At 34.1% G+C, this 22116-nt stretch overlaps 1 protein-coding gene across 1 annotated transcript in view; it reads left to right on the forward strand.

Annotated features, from left to right (window-relative positions):
• Cnksr2 (connector enhancer of kinase suppressor of Ras 2) overlaps positions 1-22116 on the forward strand; it is a 229516-nt gene that overhangs the window by 205413 nt on the left and 1987 nt on the right. Inside the window, exons 14-19 of the mRNA XM_029564782.1 lie at positions 5269-5318; positions 6924-7095; positions 9679-9752; positions 10654-10725; positions 16414-16481; positions 21133-21233. Coding sequence (XP_029420642.1) covers positions 5269-5318; positions 6924-7095; positions 9679-9752; positions 10654-10725; positions 16414-16481; positions 21133-21233 — 537 coding nt within the window. The remainder of the gene's footprint in view (positions 1-5268; positions 5319-6923; positions 7096-9678; positions 9753-10653; positions 10726-16413; positions 16482-21132; positions 21234-22116) is intronic.

Below are 22116 nucleotides of genomic sequence, written 5' to 3' on the forward strand. Positions count from 1 at the left end.
AAAAAATACTTTCTTTGTAAAATATTGAAAACCTAAAATAATTGTTTATTTGTTTATTTTAAAAATTAAATATGTAGAAGCAGCTGTCATTTATTCCAAGTGTCTGGAATTGCTAACCACCTTCTTTTCCTATGTAGATGAAAGATGCTATTAGTTTGACTAGTCACTGAAGAAATCTTGGAACTTTGTGGAAAATTACAGTGAAAGAAAGTTGCTATATTGCAACAAGAGAGTATTTTGATTGCAAAATTTTCCGTAAGTGCAGTAATTTGCAACTTGAGAAGAATTTAATAGTAGCTGAGCTTTCAAAATGAAACAGAGAAACTGTCATTTTCTTCCACAATTAAAATAAGTGGTTCTGAAAATTTCAGGATAAGAATGACCCAAATTACCCCCCCACCACCACCACTTCTCCATCCAAAAGACGGGAGAATAGAGTTTGAAGAGAACATCTGTTGGCAAATGAAAGACAAATGGTCTTTTCAGGCAAATGTCTAAAAAAGGGATCTTTTATAGCCAAACAGAATACTATTGCATGCATCACCATGGTTAAGAAGAGGATCAACAATACTTTCATAATGGCTTTTTATTTTAGCACATTCTATTTTTATGGATAGAATTATGATTTCAACACATCCATTCATAATTCATCATGTAATTATTTGCATAAATATCTTTTGACATGGATTTAATGTACTTTTGCCAGCCGCATCTTGAATTTAATCTGTTAAATGCTTTAAGACAATCTCAGTGCAAATAATACTACAGGAGATTGGATAAAGAAAAACTTTTCCTTATGTCCAAAGGGAATGACCTACTATAGAGCACGTTAAAAGCAGAAGCAGAGAACAGTGAGAAAGTGTTCTAGTAATTAAGGTAAGCAAGGATGGTAGCTTAGACAAAAATGGTAATAATAGAGATAGAAAGGCTATACATATACTAGAAAATAAATCTGATATAACCCGCTCCTGGTTTGGTCAAGAGCTCTTTAAAACTGAACAAAAGAGTTAGAGTTCATACCAATACTATATACCTAAACCAATAGAAAGGGATAATAAATAAAATGCCATTTCCTTGAATATAGAAGACAGAGAAGAGCAGTTTTTGTTGGCACATGGTGAATATTATGAGATCAGTTTTATCCATATTAAATCTATTGGATTAGGGAGCCTGTCCAGTGATAGGAATTTTTAAATTACTAAAGAATATTGTTTGTAGCATATTCTTAGAAAATTGATGGAACTTTCAGGCAGTTGTTCACTGTAAGGAAAATAAAGTGCAACCTATTAGGGCCATAAGGAAGATTAAAATGAGTTGGCAAACAGATTATGAGATGGTTTTAAGAGAATTGGCCTTCAAAATGCTTAGAAGAGGTAGCTATGTGCAAGAGTGGCGAGGTGTGGTGTGTGTGTGTGTGTGTGTGTGTGTGTGTGTGTGTGTGTGAATTTAAGCAAACGTTTATAATGCTTATAGACCATCAAATGTCTTAAAAGCAGCAACAAATGCCAAAAGAATATAAAGTAAAATGTTCAGATTGACAAAAGTCGCTAAACATGGTGATGAGTGGTGGAAATAACTGGGCTAGCCTGGGCTCCATAGCAAAGTCCAGGCCAACCTGAGATACACAGTGAGACCCTGTTTTCAAAACAAAAGGTTTGTTTAAATAGTTAAATATGTTCAGTTCAAAATTTCATACCAAATGCCGGGTGTGGTAGCACATGCTTTTAATTTCAGCACTCTGGAGGTAGAGGCAGAGGCAGGTGGACCTCCATATGATCCAGGCCAGCCTGGACTACATAGTGAATTACAGGCCAGCTAGGGCCACAGGGAGACCCTGTCCCAAAGACAAACAAAAATCTCCCAAAATGTTATACCAGGTCAAGCTGTTATTCAAATGTAAGTAGTTTAATATTTGGGGACAAAAAACTTAAAAGAATTTGACACTCGCAGACTATGCAGAAGCTTCTACAAGATACACTTATTTGAGCATAAACCAGAAAAGGATGATCTAAACCTAATGGAAAAATAATGTATTACAGATTTAATTCTCCTGAGAAATACATTTATCATGTATTTTAAGATCTCAAGCTTCTTTTAAGTTGTTTTTATTTTAGCCCCTGATAAGAATCAGCTATGTCATGCATCAGTTGTTACTGTCTTGCTTTCATTAAATTTTTTATAATAATAGAAACAGAAAGAAGTACAAATTAAATTTCTGTCAATCAGCATGAACAATTCCTTGGGTTCTACTAAAAAATATTGTACAGTATCATAAACTTGCACCTCGAATGTGCATAACACCATGCTTGCTCGTGACCTGAGGGAAACTTCACTCTCAGGAGCTTATTTATGTGTATGAATAAGGAACAGTTTCAAATACAAGTTTTTAAAGAATCTTTTATAGTGAGGCTGTTTGGGAGTTACCAGACCACACATATATTTAATAATATTCTAGAATAACTCATGGGATACAGCATATACTTGTACTCATGATAAGATTTATTATACTTATGCACTGAGGATGCATAACTTAGTAAGAAAAAGAGATGCTTGTGATATCTGGAAAAATCCATGTGCAGGCTGTCTGTTTATTCATATTCTCATTCATTCTCTCTTTTTCTCTTTCCCTCCTCTCTCTCTCTCTCTCTCTTTCTCTCTCTCATCATGTGGGAATCTTTTGCCTAACAACTACTAAATGGACAAAACTATTATCAACTAAGGAAGCTTCATATCAGTTCTCATAGACTTGCTAGCCAGGGCCAACCCTACAAATAGACCCTGCTAAGATTGCAGCCTCTAGGCCTGCTATATTAACTCTTTTCTGCACAGACACCTAACTATATAGTTTTAATTTTTCTCATTATCTTCAGAAGCATATAATTCAATTAACATTTTCATTTTAGAACATAAAAATGTCACTTGTAAAATGAGGAAATACCTCTTTAAAAGAAGTCCATCTTAATATTTACATATTTATAAGACATCTGATCTTTATTGAATATAGATAAATATGTATTGAGTGCCTCAGAGTTCTCAGTTGTCAACCGTATTTATACCAGTTATAATCTGAAATCATGATCTTTATGAAAATACTGTGTATAGGGAAAGACAAGATTATCTTGCTAAAAAGAAAACTGTAGAGCATAAACCATGGTTTGTGTAAATTTTTAAGTACACCCTCAAATTCTAAGGATACCAAAATCATAGGAGGAGGCTGTGGGCATAGATCAGTAGTAGGGCACTTGTTAAGCATGCATGAAGCCCTGTGTTTGATATCTAAAACCATAAAATACTAAATATATAAATATGGAAGGTGTAATACATTATATATGTAAGTTCTCAGAAGCTGTTATTGATATAGCTTCCTAAAATCAAACCACTACCATCTTTATCATTTTCCCTTTTAAAATTTTATTTTTAATTTATATGTATGAATATTTTGCCTCTGTGTGTGTGTGTGTGTGTGTGTGTGTGTGTGTGTGTGTGTATACAGCATATGCATAGCTGGTACCTGTAGAGTTTTAAAAGAGGGCATCAAATTCCCTGGAACTGGAGTTACAGACAATTGTGAGCCCCCATGTGTGTGCTGGGAGCTGAACCTAGGTCCTCCCCAAGAGCGGCAAGTGCTCTTAACTGCTGAACCATCTCTCTCTATCCCCATCATCTTTGTCTTTTTTCAAAGTAATGACCTGTAAAATTATAATTACTTGAGGAAAAACAAAAAGAAGAAGTGAAATCAGTAATTATATGGCCAAACAATATGGGGAAAATAATTATATGTAAATTAGCTGTACTTAAACACACTAGCCTGTATTATTTGAGGTACTATTTTGAAACACAGCACTCAAAAAAATTAACGCAGCATTATGTGTTGTTGTCTTTTATACTGTCTCCCACAAATCAGTTGTAAATTTCTAGAGCGATGGTTCCTGCAAAGATTGATATACTTACATATGTGTGTGTATTTATGTGCGTTTGTGTATATACATGTACCACATAAATTATTTATATTTCTTTGATACTTGGGTGATTGTTATTTGGGGGGTTTTTGTGTGTCAGCAGATTATGTGGCCCTTATCTTTACAGCTGGTATCCATCCATAATATAATAGGTGCTAGATGTTTATAAATCATATAAAGAACAGAAATGTATGTAAATATGTTACTATAAGTACATTAAATAGTAATGTATATTTATTATAGAAAAATCAGCAAATTTTATATGAACAAAATCCATTTGACCCTTGTAGAGATTTACCTTTGCAAAGGAAAAGTCTGTTACCCCAATTCACTTTAAAGAATGTCTGTGAGTTAAAAGCACACATGCCATCTCTGTTCCCTCTTGGTTAGCTAATCATAGTTAATCTTATTACTTCAGTGAACAATCTATCTCAGTATACTATCTGACTGGAGCCTTGATTTATACTCATTAATTGAAAGTTAGGTCAGTCAATACAGCTCTAGGTTTTTCTACAGACATATTAAGCTGTTCAGGTAGTTAGTATTGAGTTATAAGGCAGGCAGGTCTTGCTTGTTTGGTTATTTAACTAGAGAGATATGGTTTAGGGAGCATAGTTCAAGACAACCATTACAGTGACATCCCATGGAAACCAGGTGGGAGGAGAGAGATAAAAGCATAATAGGATGTTATGGTCAATGAATTGGATGACTCAATAAACATTTTTTCATTGATAGACTAGTGCTATTAGACTATATAATAAGCAAATATCAGAGGCAGTGGCAGGAATATTTTCAAGATTCCAAACATATAGTCATGGCTGTAGGTAGCTGAGGAGTAGGAAGGTAAATATGTTCAGAAGCCAGAGATAAAGAGTTGGGGTGCTGACATCATCTACTTGAAGATTAGTCACCAGTAATAGTGATATACAAAGGGATGAGAAGATATTGATCCAAGTGCTTATTTGGAGATTTTCTAATATTTTTGTGAGAATCAGGTGACATGTCATATGACAGAGCACAATCAAACTCTCAAAGGGTATGGCTGTATGTATGTGGGTAAGAGCACTTAGTTTTACCAATTCTTCTTACCCTGAAATCTGCCAACAAAATGAAGCTAATGATCATAACCTCTCCTGCTTCATGGGAGATTAGGAAATCAAGTGATGTGATATATTAATTTATTTTGAAGTACTGAGGAGGAATCGCTTCTCTAACCAGAGTTTGGAGTCATCATTTAGTTTGTGAGAGTTTTGTGTAGTCCAGAAGTTCTCTGGATCAGGATAAAAATCTTCCCCATCTTTAATTTCAGACATTTCAGCAGTCCTCTCTGCAGCACAAGTCAAAGAAGAAGAACAAAGGTAAGAAAGTGAACCCTCTATCTACTTCTTTTGCATTGTGCTAATCACCAGCACATTTGGCTCATCCCCTCATTGCCTGAAGCCAGTGTGATTTCAGATCAGTTATTGTACACATATTGTCTCAGCAAGTCTTGAGACCAGAATTACATATTTCTGATTAAGTTATCATTTATGTGGAAGAAAGAGGATTAACAATCTCCATATTGTGTATGCTAATACACTGGGAAATGACATGGTTAATAAGTATCTGATTTATTTTTAGAATGTATAGGCTAATATTTTTAACTTGAGAATTTCATATGTGAGTACTCTCTATTTGCATTATTTCCTTCTTCTCTCTCCCCTTCTAACTACTCCCATGTCTGCCAACCCCCCTCTCCCCTCCCAAATTCATGAACTCTTCTCCTGTAATAATTTTTGATATATATATATACATGTACATACATACATACACACATGCACACGCACACACATGCACGCACATAATATATGACCTACTGAGTCTAATTCGTGTTGCCTTATATGCATGTATTAGGGATGTAGAAAATTTTCCTACATCCATGTTGGTTTGTCGACTGATGTGGTCTGTGCAGTCCTTGTGCTGAGAACCATGTTGTTGAGAGTTCATAAGAGCAATATCATCCCTGTCCTGTTCAGAAAAAGCTATCATGCAGCAGTCGTCCTAGTCCTCAGGCTCTTAAACTCTTTCAGCCCCTTCTTCTGTGATGTTCCCTGAGCCAGAGGTATAGGGGTTGTGTTATATATGTGGCATTTGGGGCTGGGCACCCCCATGGTCACTTATTCTCTCCATTTGACCTGTTGCATACCTCTCTCATAACCTCTGTCTACTGCAAAAGGAAGCCTCTTGATGAGGGCTGAGAGCAACACTTATCTGTGGATATAAGGGTGTGTATTTAAAAGGCAGTTGGAAACTATATTACTTTAGTGATATGATAGTATTAAATTCTTCTCAAGGCCCTATGACCTCTCCATCCATAGATTCTTTAAGTTTATAGTTCCAGTTATGCGTTCCTCCAATGGAGTGTGCTTTAGGTCCAATTAAACAGCTGTTGGTTGCCCACAAGATACAAATGCCACTATTGCACTGTTGGGGATATCATGCCAGTCATGTTTTTGGTGATTCTCAGGCTTTACAGCTGGGTAGGAGTGTTGATAACTTTTCTCACCTGGCAGCTTGCATAGCAACTTCAAACATTATGAGAACTACCCTTCAGGGAGGCGATTTCTAGGTCAGTGTCAGCTTGTTTCTCCAAATCCAGTCCTGTGACAGAAGTGTGTGATGTCTTCAATAATAGGGTCTTAACTTTATGTTCTAGAAGGTAATCAAGAGCAATAACAATACCCCATATTGTTTGGGGGGGTCTCTTGGACCAACAACTCAAAGGGAGGTATCCCTTGCCTGGCATTGGGATTTTTGTTAGTCCTGGGGAATGCTCCTGGGGAATGCATTATCCCACTGTGTTGGGCATCTCCATTAAAGTCATATATATATATATATATATAATGTATATGTTAAGGTTATAAAATATTTTATCTTTATACCTTATCCAAAATTTAAAGAGTATTATCACTCATTATCCTTAGGGCCTATAGCAGGCAAGAGCAAAAGACGAATTTCTTGCAAGGATCTTGGCCGTGGAGACTGTGAGGGCTGGCTTTGGAAAAAGAAAGATGCAAAGAGCTATTTTTCACAGAAATGGAAGAAGTACTGGTTTGTCCTAAAGGATGCATCCCTTTACTGGTATATTAATGAAGAGGTAAGGCAAGGAACTTTTGTATTCTTATCCATCTGTCTTTAGCCAAAAGTGTCAGCATTTGAGTCTTGTATTTTAAAGTCAAACACAACTTAAAGCCGGTTAAGGAGATTCTGCTTTTTTCATTCCATCTTCCTAAAACGATTATATTTTGAGATTCTGGAAGAACAGTTGTCTCAATCTGTCTAATGTAGCAACATATCTGAAGCACAGTTAAAATATAGTGAAATTTTATGTATGTAAAAATACAAAGCTAAATTCAAGTAGTATAACTAAAAGGATTATTCATGGAAATTTCAAGATTTTAAAATGTCTTTCTCTTGCTCAAAGTTTTATTGAATTTTTTTGTTCCTATTTTGGAGGATAGAACACTTAGGAGTGTAAATAAATCAGTATTAACTTTTATTTATTTCAGTTTGTTTTAGAGAAAAAAATGAATTGGTTGACTAATTTTGAAAATTATAAGTATTCATTACATTTAGCCAACTTGAGGGGAATGGTGTGTTTAATGCATTTTAATTGTTCTTATGACTTTCTACTAAACTAATCATATCACAATCAATCATATATCTCAAGAGACATGTCAAAATATACTTTATTCATTGATATTCTCTTGATATTGCTTTGATTTGTTTACCATAGTTACCTGTCATATCCTAAGACATTCAGCAATGTGCATTTGAATATTAATTGTTGAAAGTTAGCATCATTATTATATGTTTCATTGTGACATACAGTATCTAGAGAATTTGATGTTCCCTGAACAGGCCTGCTACACTCTCTTTTATTATGGTCAAAAGAGTAGATTCACACTGAGTGATTGTGTTACTTCTTCTTCTGCAAAATGGGAGTAATAATGCATATCTCATTAGTCTATCCTATAGAATTAAATGAATCAATGAGTGTAATGCCTGCTTTGAACAACACTTAAGTCATGTGTATCAAAAAGAAGACTTCTTTGGAAAATCTTAAATTGATTTCTTCCTATTTACCTGTATGAAAAATTTGTTTTCTGTTGTTTTGATATTTTTGTGACAGTCATATAATTATCTAAAATATTCTGATTTTATTAAGTATGCTTTGCTTTAGGCATAGTAAGCAAACCAGAACTTTAAATATATTTTCATTTGATAAATATACTAAATACTTTTCATATGCTAATCAAGTAACATCAAGATACAGTATCTGTTTCTCTTTATTGTGACTTGTTTACAGATTTGTCTGCTAGATAATATATTCTTTGAATGTTTAAGTGATGAAAATTGTGGTTCTTTTTATTAAACAGTGACTATATTTCCATTATTGGCAAGTTATGTTAGCCTTGTAAAATATGAGTGAATAATTTGTTACATACAGTGCAAGAAAAGCCTTATTGTGACTGTTAGGGAAAATATAATATTTTTCATCATTATGGAGAGATAATATTCCAAAATATTTTAAATTAATGATATCATCAAAGACAGCATAACATGGAAATCAAAACTGAAAAAATCATCTTTAATCCAATTAGAAAAACAATTCAAAAACTGAAAAAGTTGATCACTGCTCCTGTATACAACACATGAATTCAGTCTCCATCTCTGTGTAGCATCACATTTCTAAGTTTTGCATATTTGATTAATTACAGAAAACACACACACATGCACACATAAAGAGAACTGAGAGCCACTTTTTCTTCATTATAGTGGGTGAAAGAGTAATCTCACTTGAATTTGATATATAAGAAGTTATGGGCTGGTTTAGCAGTTCAAATAAAAGTTTAGGACAGTAGGAGTCTTAAGAAACCTTGTTATCACAAGGACAAGGGACACAATAACTGGGAAGTTTAGCCAACAAGTCAGAGCTTAGTTGAGCCAACTTGAGTCTAAGATTTTTGGTAATTCTCCTACCTCTTTAAAAATTCAGTATTAAAGAGAGGAGGGTTTTATGAAATACATTAAAATTTCCAGATACATGTTTATATATATATATATATATATAATATCAAGCCAGCCATTTGAAAATCATCTTAATCTGTTTCATTTCTAAACTCTTGAATGCATAAAACTGTTATATGGAAACAATAACAAGTTTGATAAGATATGAGAAAGTGAGACAGTTAAACAACTCCATATTTTGTATCTCAATATTAAATTGATAGAAAATTCTGTCCTCTTAATGTGGTTTACAGTTATTTCATGTACTATGAAAGCGTATATACCCTCTGGTCTACACCTTTTTATTTCATCATATTCTGAAGATGACACCCATCCAGGGCCTCTTGAATGCTAAACAAATGGGGGTCCTACCACTGAGCTACTTCTGTAGTCCCAGAAAATTTCTTATGAAACATTTTGTATCCTCATTTCAATATAAAATAATATATATTTTAATCTGTAGAATTCTAAGTTCTCAAATATACCTTCAATTTTTGGAATATGTAGACTTCATAGAATATAAGTAGAATAGTAATTTCAAATGTCAACTAAGAAGCTAAATGATTAGCACACTTATTAGTATAGATATTTTAATCATAGCTAACACATTATAACTAGTTTTAGACTTTTTTGGTGTACTAGCCTAAATAAAAAAATCTCACTTCTTTAGGATGAAAAAGCAGAAGGATTCATCAGTCTGCCTGAATTTAAAATTGATAGAGCCAGTGAATGCCGCAAGAAATAGTAAGTTGATTTTATTTTGGGAAAGGGAAAGGAAGGATAACATTTTTTCCAGATTTTAAGTTGTAAGTTAATTATTTCATGTTTTCAAATTGATATTATAAGAAAGCAGTTTGGCAGGGGCATAACATTGAATTTTTACTGATTTCTGTCATCATGGTAGAAGCATTGTATATGTGAACTCAGATTAGCTATGGTAATAGTTTTACCCTTAAAAATTATTTGGTTTCGGCCAGCAAGATGACTCAGTGGGTGAAAGCACTTTCTATGCAAGCCTGATAACCTGAATTCGATCCCCAGGACCGATGGTGGAAGGAGAGAATCAACTCTGACACACCTGCTGTGGTATGCCCCTGCCCAAACACACACCAACATACACCAGTAATAGTAGTAGTAGTAGTAGTAGTAGTAGTAGTAGTAGTAGTAGTAGTAAAAATCTTTTAATTATTTGATTAAAAAAAAAACTGACTCTTCCTCTCCCAGCAGCAATCAAATGCCAATAGCTACTCTGCTAGGACTGGAGCTTCATGCCCACCTCCACCCTCCTCTGTTTAGCGGTTTTGTCTACCTTGTGCTTCAGCGGGTCTTGTGAATGATGTCACAATTGCTATGAGTTCATATGTGTAACTGCCCTTTCTGGAAAACACTGTTTCCCACACGCAAGATTATATGGGCAACACAAACTGGACTCAATGGGTTTTTTTTTAAGAACACGAAGTTGGATGGTTAGGGAGGTGGGGTGGATCTGAAAGGAGGTGAGGGAAGGGAGGGTGTCTATGATCAACGTACATTTTATGAAGTTCTCAAAGAAATGATAAAAATAATTTAAATTTTATTTAATTTAAAACTATTCCTATTTACAATAAAATGACTGTACATTGTTTTCTGTTTTGTTTTTTTGCAGTGCATTCAAAGCTTGCCATCCTAAAATCAAAAGCTTTTATTTTGCTGCTGAACATCTTGATGATATGAACAGGTCAAGTATTATTTACATTTTAAACTGCTTAATTCAGCCTACAATTGTAACTTTCTTCAGTAATGTTTGGATAAATAATGCCACTGGAGACTCTACACTGACTATTTAAAAATTTACTGGTCCAAGTTATAGTTCCATGTGATCATACCTAATTTTAAAGAACAACATTTTCCTAAATTATGTTTTAAACTCTACATATACACAATACAGTTATTTTGAAATAATAATAAAGACTAACATTTTAAAAGTCCAACTTCTGTTGACTGTCAGATTACCACAGAAGTATCATAACCCATAGATACATCCAAAATATTGCCACAAAAAGCTTTTGAGGCACTTTTTTTTGGTATTTTTGAGACAGGGTCTCCCTATAGCCTCAGAACTTGCTATGTAGACCAGGCTAACCTCAAACTCACAGAAATTTGCCTGCTTCTGCCTCCTGAGTGCTGGGATTAAAGGCATGTACCACCACGCCCAGGCTCAGACATTAATTTTTTTAAACATCTTTTTGTTGTTGTTTTATTTTATGTGCACAAGTGTTTTGTCATGATGTATGTATGAGCACCATGTATATGTAATGCTCAAGGAGGCCAGAAGAGGGTGTCAGATCCCTTGAAAATTATAGAAGGTTTTTAGGCACCATATGGGTGCTGGGAACTGAACCTGGGTCATCTGCAAGAGCAGCCAGTGTACTTAACTGCTAAGCTATCTCTCCAGCCCTTAGACATTAATTTTAAGAATATGTCTCAAAATTTATTTCTTGGTGGCTAAAAAAAGTACACAAAAACTTGACTTTTCAAATGCTAGGTATATTTGATAGAATATCCAATTCAGTAATTCAAGCCTAAGTAAAATAATTCTCCTTATCACCTTGCATCTGTCACTGGACAGTATTGTACAGCCCACTAATTCTGATGGTTTTGTGGTTAGTTCATGAAAACCTACACATATTTTTCATCATATGCCCCTTTATTTCACATTTTAGCTTTAGTCTTTATGAGTTTCTTTCTTCCCTTTAGTTTCTCCTCCACATTTAATAAAATTGTAGAAATGGAGTTTAATATTCTAATTTTTCTCCTTTAATTTCAGCAGCTAGTGATTATTACATATATAACCTGTCTACAGTTATGAAGAGGTAGCAAACCACAGTGACCAGAAACTTGCGCCTTTTAAACAAAACTGTCTAAATCCCCTCTTTAGCTCTTATTAACTATGCAACCTTACACAAAAAAAACTTCACCTCTCTATAATAAATTATTGACCCTTTTATAAAATGAAAAAAACCCCACTATCCCTCTCAGTACGTTTTTTTTTTTTGCAAGGTGCAAATGCTACTTAAGTGTTCACTGTCAGTATATGTTATTTTAATATATTTTGTTCTCTCACCTCATTTACTTTCCTTTATATGTCTCAAAACTGGTATCCAAGTATTTTAAGCACAAAAAATGTGTTGCTTCATAAATATATTTAGGCCCAGTACGTGAGCATTTAATGTTCTATTATAAATAGACTTATTCTTTGACATCAGGCAATACAACCATGGTTTTTGAAAAACAGATATGAAAAGAAATGGCAAAGAAAGGGGATGTTAAAAACACTTGATTAAATCTCTTATTAATAAAGGAAATGCCCTTTTATGTAGTTTCCTTAACTTTGATTGATATAATTTACTATTTTTTTGACTGACTTGTTAAAGTATGGCACACTTATTTTTTTCATTTTTAATATTTTATTGAGTTTTGTGCATTTCATATAATACATCTTAATCAAATTTAGAACCCCCCTCCCCACTCTCTCTAGTCCCCTCCACCAGATTTCAGGTATTTTGTCATGTGTGTTAAGTCCTATCCAGTAGGACTTAATTTACTATTCTCAAAATTTCATGCTAGCGCAATTTTCAGAGCTTTTTCTCCTTGCTCTCAAAGTGAAAATGTTTATTCATTCACCTGCACATGATGGACTTGTGATTCTCTATTTTGTACTTTAATTAATGTATAATTCTACTGTTCTAGGCCCTTGCTATCTGTTTTAGTAAATGATACACTCAGTGCCCTTGGGATAAATATAAAAGGTTTGCAAACCTTTATGCTCAAATTAAGAACAAGAGACATGAGTATCTCTATCTCACAAGATAAATGCATTAGGTTCCAACAGCCTTCCTCTAAGAATTAAATGATTTAATCATTCCTGATACATGCTAGTTGGAACCATTTTAGCTTAGAAATTGTCCACTTAAAATGTATTTTGTCAACTATAAATCCCTTCTTGGCATCCATTTGCTACTCCATGTTCACACTATATTTAAAAGGATGTTGATGTCACTGCTTTTCTCTAAGACTTCTAGGGATGTCCCTAGTTCTATATACTCTAGAAGAAACTAAACCAAACCTGTGTCACTCATTTCAGTACTTTAAGTAATGAATCAAAGAAAAGATGCAGCTAATCAAAAATGTCAGCTCCACATTGTACATTTAAAATGATCTTTTCTGCATAAGACGTTCCATAATATACTTCACCTTTCTGCATTAAAATGACCTAAAATCCTAAAGTTTTTAATTTAATTATAATGTCTTAACTGTTTTCTCTTTTTTTCCCTCTCTATTCTTAGTTCTAGTATTTGCTTTCAGTGGGCATATTTTTTTTTAATTAGTTGTTAGTAGAAGGAGAAAAGAATCGGTGTTAAAAATATTCCCAGAGGATTAGCGATATGGAGAGACACCCACACACGGCTTTGCTCAGTCACCTGATTGTTACATAACAACAAGATAATGTGGGTGTTGATTTATTCCATAAGTAATGTTTTAAATCATCACCTAATTCTCCAAGAGGAGATATATTTTTAAATAAACGTAATTACAGTAAGCATATGCTTTATCTGATTATTTTATAATATCAAAAGCATTATCATTTCTATTTGTATGAAATTGCACCATGGTGCAGAGTGCTATATATTTCTCCTCCAGATATTTAAAAAATGATGTCAGAAGTAACAGGACCTAGTAATAAAAATGTTTAAGTATTCCTTAAATTCAATTTTTAATAAAATCTGTGAGTACACAGATATATACATTTTCCTGAATATATGTAGATATGAATATGTACATAGAATATTTAAACCTCACTTTGTATTTTGAGTAGTTATGTTTTCAAGGTAACTAGAAAAGCAATTTTCAGTACCTTTCTACCATTCATCTGTTCCTTCAGTAATGAACACCAAAACATTCTCAAGAAGAATACATTATCTGAAATCCATAGGGAGAACACAAAATATCCTGATACTGACTTGCTGAAATATTTTGGCCTGTAGATTACTGACTGACTTCTTACCGCTATTTCCCTCTCAGTGCATTAGTCTGTGTCACTCTGGGCATTTCATTAAAATGATTACTGTAGACAAAATATCCCCTTACCTATGTGTTCTTGTCCTGAAGCATTGGAATATGGTAACATACTGAACTTGGAACTAATATGCAAGAACTTCCACATTAATATACCTGAAAGGATTCTAAACTGGATACTTATATTCCTTACCTGCTTAGCTAACGTAGACTAAAATTAATTTCCTATTATCTTTAATATTCTAATTTTTACCTTCCTTGCTTTTTAAAAAAATACCATGTGCTACGACTTCATATATGCTTACTTTTATCCCTATTTATTCCCTGCCTCCTTCACTAAGATACAGGCATCATACAGAGAGGTACTTTGTTTTATGTGTATTCTGAGTGCCTAGAACAGTACCTGGCACACTCAGGCTCTCAACAAATAACTTCCAGAATCAGTACATGTATATCTGCTTTCATGGCAGTTTAAAATAGTGAGTAATAATTATGCCAAGTTCATCGGTCAGTGAGATTCTTCCAGCTTGAGCTCTATGGACGGGTGTATCGAAGACAACTGCAACAAGTATCTAGTAGTCAACCTTTTCTGGCTATATACCTCAGCCTCTTATAAACATAACCTTTTTGTCTAAAACTTGCCTAGGCTTCCAATTGTCTTAGAAATTCTGACAATCTATAGTTCAGTGAAAACAAGAGCCATGCCTTATTCATTTCTCTATCCCAACACAAACATGTAATAAAGGATAAATTGAAAACTGAAGAAGCCCCTCTTAAGAACTCTAATTTTCTTCAGAATTCTGAGAAAAAGGTCAGTATTTTTAAAGTAGTAAATACAGAATACTGGTCTAAATGTCAATGATGAATTTTCTTTTACTGTTCCTATCACCCTATTCACCCTAACAGCATCAGACCAGTCTTTCCCAAGAATTGTTAGATGTGCCATATAATGTAAAATCAACCCCTTTTCTTGTTACAAATGAACTATATATTAAATTTTAACTTTGATGTTTTGCTTGTAGTTAGTCATTTTTCAAAGGTAATTGATCATGAAGTTGATTTCTTGATTTATAATTTATAACCTACTAAAGTGTAGTGTGAGGGAATTATTGAATTTACATGAACAGTATTTTATTCCATACTGATAGGACTCCAGTTCATTCTTCATTTTTGCACATACTGTAGGGTGATAATTACATGGTATGTTTTTGTAAATTGAAGTTTGGCTTCAAAGTAACTTTTTCTTAAAACTAACATTTAAATTTCAATGGCTTCCTTTAGAGACACAAGCTTTCCTCTCTTCAAGATATGCTAGGTACCTGATGTGCACTTAACACCACTTGGCAAAAATGGTGAACTATGTGAGTCACTTAAAAGAATTCATCTTCAGTTGAAGGGAGTATAGGATCTAAGGCAAACATATTCTCAAACACAAGTTTTCTTAAAAATATTTCTATATGAGATCATTCCACAACTTAATGATGCTAACTCTACTAGTATTTCCAAAATTATTTAAGTTAGTTTAAAAGATGAGTTCTTCCCAGTTTCTGATCTGGGAAAGTACGTGGACCATTGCTCAGAGCTGCCCAGTGGGAGAGTGTCACTTCTGTTAAACATTTTGTGATCTGATCATCTAACACAGTGTAAATTCTTGGAATAATGAACCCAGGAAGTAGCATGAAATAAAGAACTGAGGTGGTGCTTTGCTTCAGTCAACAGCAGCAGTGGTGAATGAAGGGGGAAAAGAACTAAAAGAAACTAACTCACTGTTATTTATGAAAAATCATTTTCTAGATCCAAGCAGATTAAAATTATATATGCACTTTCTATCTTTAGGCAACTAAATACACTTGTGTTTAGAGATAAGTTTCTAAAGTACTTCTGAGCTATGTTTCCCCTTGGACTGTTAACCTAAATGAGCATAATGAAAACTATTATTTCATGGTAAACTATTGCTTTTGCAGAAAAGGTCCATAAGTTTTTCTGCTATCCACATACATTGTATTAGATATTGTTTAAACATCTCCTAAGGCACATTTGTTCTGAAGAAACAGAACAGCAAGAATCTTTGGAATACTGATATAGTTAGACGAAATAATTCATATGGCTTTGGTCATCTCAAAACCCTCTATATTTCAAACATTTACATGACTGGACCATTGCATTAACATCTTTTGTGGGGGATCAGGTTTTATTAGAGCAAATTATGGCTCATTGAAGACTTCAGATTTATCAAAATTAGCAAAGAACATGTCTTATAGGTAGGATTAACCTATATATGCTTAGAAATTTTACAAGATGTATTGTTACCAAGTATAATAAATTATTGATTTTTGAATTCTTTTTCTAGGTGGCTTAACAGAATTAACATGCTGACTGCAGGATACGCAGAAAGAGAGAGGATTAAGCAAGAACAAGGTAAGTGAATACCTTTTATTTTACGTTTGTGTTATACATTTTTCTTACATGAGAAGGCAGAGCCAATGGGGAAATGGTTTTGGAGATACTGATCAATGATCGTTGATATAAAGTTGATAGTGGAGAGGAAGAGAAAAATATTGAATGAAATATTAAACGTATTTCTGTAAAAGACCCTCAGTAGCATCTGTAGTTGTAGGGAAATGTAAGCACCCATCCTGCCTGAAATTACATTACCTTCTGGTCCAAAAGTTAGTCTAAGTATTATAAAGAACATGGAATATAACATATAAATCAGGTTCGAGAAAATGAGGCTAAAGACAATCCTTCCAAGAACGGGGAAAAGATTTGTGTTAGCTCTATTTCCTTAACTGATTTTCATAAGATGGAAATGACGTGGACTGAAGACAGTGTTCCAGGGAATGGAAGAAACAGGAATAATTTCACAAATAATGTACAAGTCATACCCTAGTTAGGTTTCTGTTCTGTGATAAAAGCAACCTTGGGAGGAAAGGGTTAATTCATTTTACAACTCCTAGGTCACAGTCCCGTCACTGAAGGAAGTCAGGGCAGGAACTCAAGGCACTAGCCTTGAGACAGGAACTGAAGCAGAGACCTTGGAGGAATGCTGCTTACTGGCTTTCTTCCTCTGGCTTGCTCAACTAGTTCTTACACAGACCAGGCCTACCTGGCCAGAGGTGGCATCACACACAATGGGCTGGGCCCTCCTACATCAATTAGCAATCAAAAAATTGTCCTACAGGCCAGTTTGACAGAAGGGATTCTCTCTTCCCAGATGTGTCAAATTGACAACCCGAAGCTATGTAGCACAAGCCAGCTTCATCAAATCAATGTGTACAAGCAAACTTCACCCAAAATTATGCTGCATTGTGTTTTGATGGCTAAAACATTCTTCAGTATAATTTATAGGCCTAAGTTTATGGTAAGAGTATAAAAAATATCCGCCTTCCATTTCAAATTTCTTTAGAAGACATAGAATGGCTCTTTAAGGGTGTTTATAATTGTCTGATTTTTGTAAAGATATAAGAGTTGAAATTTTGGGCACTATATAGATAGGAAAATTAATGTAGAAAATATCATCTTGCATAAATTGCCTTGTGTTTTCTGGCTTTACTTCAGAATCTTACGATTTGTCATTGCTTTGAAGTTGAACATGATCTTGATTTTAGTGAATTTCCTTTATTATATAACCAAATTTCGTTATGGGTAAAAGACCTAGTTAAGCTATATTGAATATGGGCATTCCAAAGAGTACTTATTCTGTGAATTCATGCTACCTTGGTCCATTGTGTGAGTATATATTCCAATGCCTACTAATGTGTGGTAGAAAAATCATATGCAGACACAGTTACAATTCACGTCTCTCTGGCTAATGTAATACAACAAGAATTCTTGCTATTTCCATAGTGTGTATGTCCCTAAGATACTTTAACATACCTCAGGAACATGATAGACTTACATATGGTTAGGTCTCTTGGTGTTCTGCTTAGGAACTTATAGGCATCCATGTCTATTCCGCACTTCCACAGCTATTTGACATTTTCTAAGCATCATTCTTAATATTGTGGTTAAGCTTCACACTAAATACTGTTCTTTGAAGTTAAGAGTAGAACAGTGATGACCAAAGACTATTAAGAATTTTAAGTATGGAGTGGAGAAGGAGTAATGAATAAATACTAAGTTCTAAGTATGTAACAGTAAAAAGTAAAAGTTCTAGTATGCTATTGTATGGTAGGACGGATAGTGATAATGATGATACACTCTACATTTCAAAAGGCTAGAAAAAAAATCTTGTTTTTACCATAAAGATGATAATTGCTTGAGGTCTTTGTAAAGCTTCCCATGAAAGTGAATGATATTTCTTTGGCAGTTCTAAATGAGGTGATCCATTTTTAAAAATACATCCTTTTGTGCCAACATACAACAGTAAAAAGGATGTTTCCTTTTTCTCGTGATGGCCATGTTTATTCATGATTACTTACAAAGTTGTATATCATTGCAGGAGGCATTAAAATACCCATTTATTTTATTTTAAAGACCTAAAAATATTAATTTTAATTTATTTGCTCTTAGGGAAAAAATAAGAGCAGTTTCAGCCTCTTCACTGCAGTGTGTATCATTTTTCACACATACCCAAAGAGCCTAATGAAATTTTCAGTGTAGCCTCTTTTCTGGCATTGTGCTCTCCCTCCCTCACAACTTAGCTTAAGAAGTTAATTTGTAAAGTGTTGTCTCTGCTTTTGCCAAAGCAACTCGGGAAATTTTTAAGTTGATAGTGCTTTTTAGGAAACCAAAAAATGCATCAAATAGGGTTTTAAATGCTTTCTAATTTAGTTGAGGAGAAAAAGAGAAATACCCCAAATCTCACACTTAGGAAGACAGCAATGGAACCCAGGAAAAATGCTGATCATGGTTTTTCAGTGTGCTCATAAGGACCATTTGAGGTATTAATGCCTCAGGACCCTAAGGTATCAATGCAACCATTAAGGATAAAGTCAACCAGAGTGTTTGGAAATAGTGAGAAGGATAAGGATAAAGTGATCTTGGCAAGCTCAATGCTTTGTGTGCGGTGTGATGGAGTTCTAGTGCTAACTTCCCAGGAGGATTTCAGTTTCACAAAACTATCCAACCCAGACCTAGGACTCCATATTTCACTCTTCTTGCTGGAAGCTGCTACAAGGAAAAAAAAACCTAATGTCTGTGTAGGTGAACATCAGGCATTTATGGCCTTTGTGATCTATGTCAGACTGTCCTGGCATACAATATACAAATGTACCCCAAAAGATAAGTAGTCCTAATATTTATTGAATGATGCAAACACTGCAATTACATTACTTTATTTAATACACACACAACTTTGAAAGTCAGTTTTATTATTAGCTACTCTTTTACAGATTACAAAATACCCAAAGAGTTTAAAGAATGGTTATAAGAGCACAGATCTATTGAGCTGTGTGTATATGTCATGATTTTTGCACTGCCATTTGCTGGATCTGTTTCTGGGCACCTATGTGAATTCTTATTTGAGTGAGGACTTAGCTATAGTTGTGGTCATTGTCCAGTATCTCCATTGTGGGTTTTTTTGCTGGGAGGGACTTACTGAGGTGAGGTTTAGCTATGTAGCCCAAGCTGGTCTCAAACTTAGAACCCTTCTACATAAGCCTCTTAAGTGTTGGGGTTACAGGTATATACCACCATGTCCAGGTTTCTGTTGTTTTTCCAATAGAATGTCCAGATACCTAATTAAAATTAACTAGACCTTGCTTGTTTTTTACTCAATGGGAATGAAAATTTTAGGGCCTTATGTTTTAAGGCCTGAGTATAATGAACAATAAATTTTATGTCCAGTCTCCATTGCTGAAGAGTTTCTTTTCATAGTAAACTGAGTTAAAAATTAGGAAGTAGCAAAGGAGATTAAATGACATCAGTACAATTCACACTAAGCTTTCCTGATGTGTTAGATTAAAAAATTCCCAGAAACTTAGTTCTCAAAGCTTTAGGTCAAGGCAATTTCTTAGTTCAAACCCCATCTTCATTACTTTCTACTGGCATATAGTAACTTAAAAATGTTCGCTATACTCATATTTGGTCAGCATCACAGGGAAAATAATACAATTGAGAATTTCTGGAAAGATAAGGGTTCCTGTAAAAAGTGTGTGCTGTGATTTTTCACATGAATCTGAAAACTACTTGAGCCTTGTGATGGTTGTTCTTTATTTAAATTTTCATAAGAATAAGAAACCTTTTAATACCATTTCTTTAATCTGGAATCACTTTGGGTAAGAATTCCAGCTTTTGCTTGCAAATTGCATAAAGAATTAACACAGCAGTTCTATCTGTGGTATTAGTGGAACTGTTTCTGATTACTGACCATTTGTTGCATTTGACTTATGGTAGTAATATGTCTGTCAGAGCTGTTTATCCTCCCTCTTGCCTCAGATCTGCCAAATAACTTTGTCTAGCAGCGTACATTTTCTACTCTTAAGCAGTTCTGGAAGTTTGGTACTTGTAGCTTCCATCAGTAGGTTTGTCCTTTTGTTTTTGGCAAGATTTATGCTTTGCCATGTGTTTCTAAGGATAGGTGGGAGTATGGTGTTATGAAGCTTCATGTCAGCATGACTCTAGAAAACAGTGATTGTTAGATAACCAGTGAAGTGAAGCCAGAAAAAAAAGAATTTAGAACATTATTTTTGGAGATGTTTACATCAGTAAAGATATACAGCAGTGTGTGGGTATGTATTGCTTTTCTTCTTTGAATATTCACCAGGATAAATTGATAAAACTTTAAGAATCGTCATTTGATCTTATTTATTAAAGTGTCAGAGTAATTTGGTCTAGAAACAAGAGAACGCTGAGTCTGACTTGGCTTATAGAGTGCCTTTTTATTGACCCTATAAAACTAGCTGTGTGTATAATCATTGGTTGAAAATGCTGTTGGGAAGAGGTTATTGTGTTCTACTGCAAATAATTACAAATGAAACTCATTGACTTGGGCAGACCAATGATGAAAAACATGTTGTAGTAATGAAATTTAAATTTCTTTTTTCTTAAATGATAATGTATATTCCTGGGAGATGCCCCTAGAGAAACTTCATAAAATGGTGAGGTCTCTGTGTCTGTAACTTTTCAGATTACTGGAGTGAGAGCGACAAAGAAGAAGCAGATACTCCATCAACACCGAAACAAGACAGCCCTCCACCCCCATATGACACGTACCCACGGCCTCCCTCAGTAAGTTCAAAACATCTGTATTTAGTATGTCACGAGATTGTTTGAGCTGAAAAAAATCCCTTTATGTGTAAAAGAAAATATATTTAATTATAAGTGAAACTCAGATTTCCTAGGGAAAAGGAAAATTGGAGAACTAAAATCAGAAGGAAAATATGTTAAAGTTTCCAAAAAATACTTGATCTAGAGAAATAGTCACCACAGACTCTAGGCAGAGTGGGTGAATATGTGAACAATTTTATTAACAAAAAGACTGATAGTTTCACAATAGCCTTCAAGGAGTTAAAAACAAAATGTTTCCTTATAAAAGGATATATGAATCTCTTATTTATTACATACTAATGAAGTTAGATTTCTTTTATATACATATATATGTATATAAAATGTGCTTTGACATGTAGTATTTTCAATAGCCATGGTATCTGTTTAATGTATATGTTTATGGTGTACCACAATTCTTAAATCTGTGTAACTTACCCAGTGTATACACTATACTGCTTCAATCTTTTAATAAGATAAATAATTATCTTGATTTTCATAAGACTGTGACACTTTATGTCTATTTCCCATCAGAATTACTGAGAGTATCCCAGTGTCCCAGTTTAATGATTTATTTCATGGTCATGTTGCTGTAATAATCAATTCTGTGTACCTTGGGATTTAGTCTTCCACAAAAGAACAGGAAGCTGAATTTAGATGACAGCAATAGTCAACCTAATTCAAGCTGTTTGCATTATTCCAAGGAGCTAATTCGTATGCCCTCTCTTTCTTTAAAAATACTAGAATCTGAACAATCCTTTTGAAATCATCATAAAAGGGAAAGGAGAATCAGAGCTTCACTTTTTTTAAAAGATATTATTTTTAATTACTTTACCAAGAAGTAGAT

The sequence above is a fragment of the Nannospalax galili genome, unplaced genomic scaffold (genome assembly GCF_000622305.1).
Source record: "Nannospalax galili isolate Female #2095 unplaced genomic scaffold, S.galili_v1.0 scaffold217, whole genome shotgun sequence".
Classification (NCBI taxonomy): Eukaryota; Metazoa; Chordata; class Mammalia; order Rodentia; family Spalacidae; genus Nannospalax; species Nannospalax galili.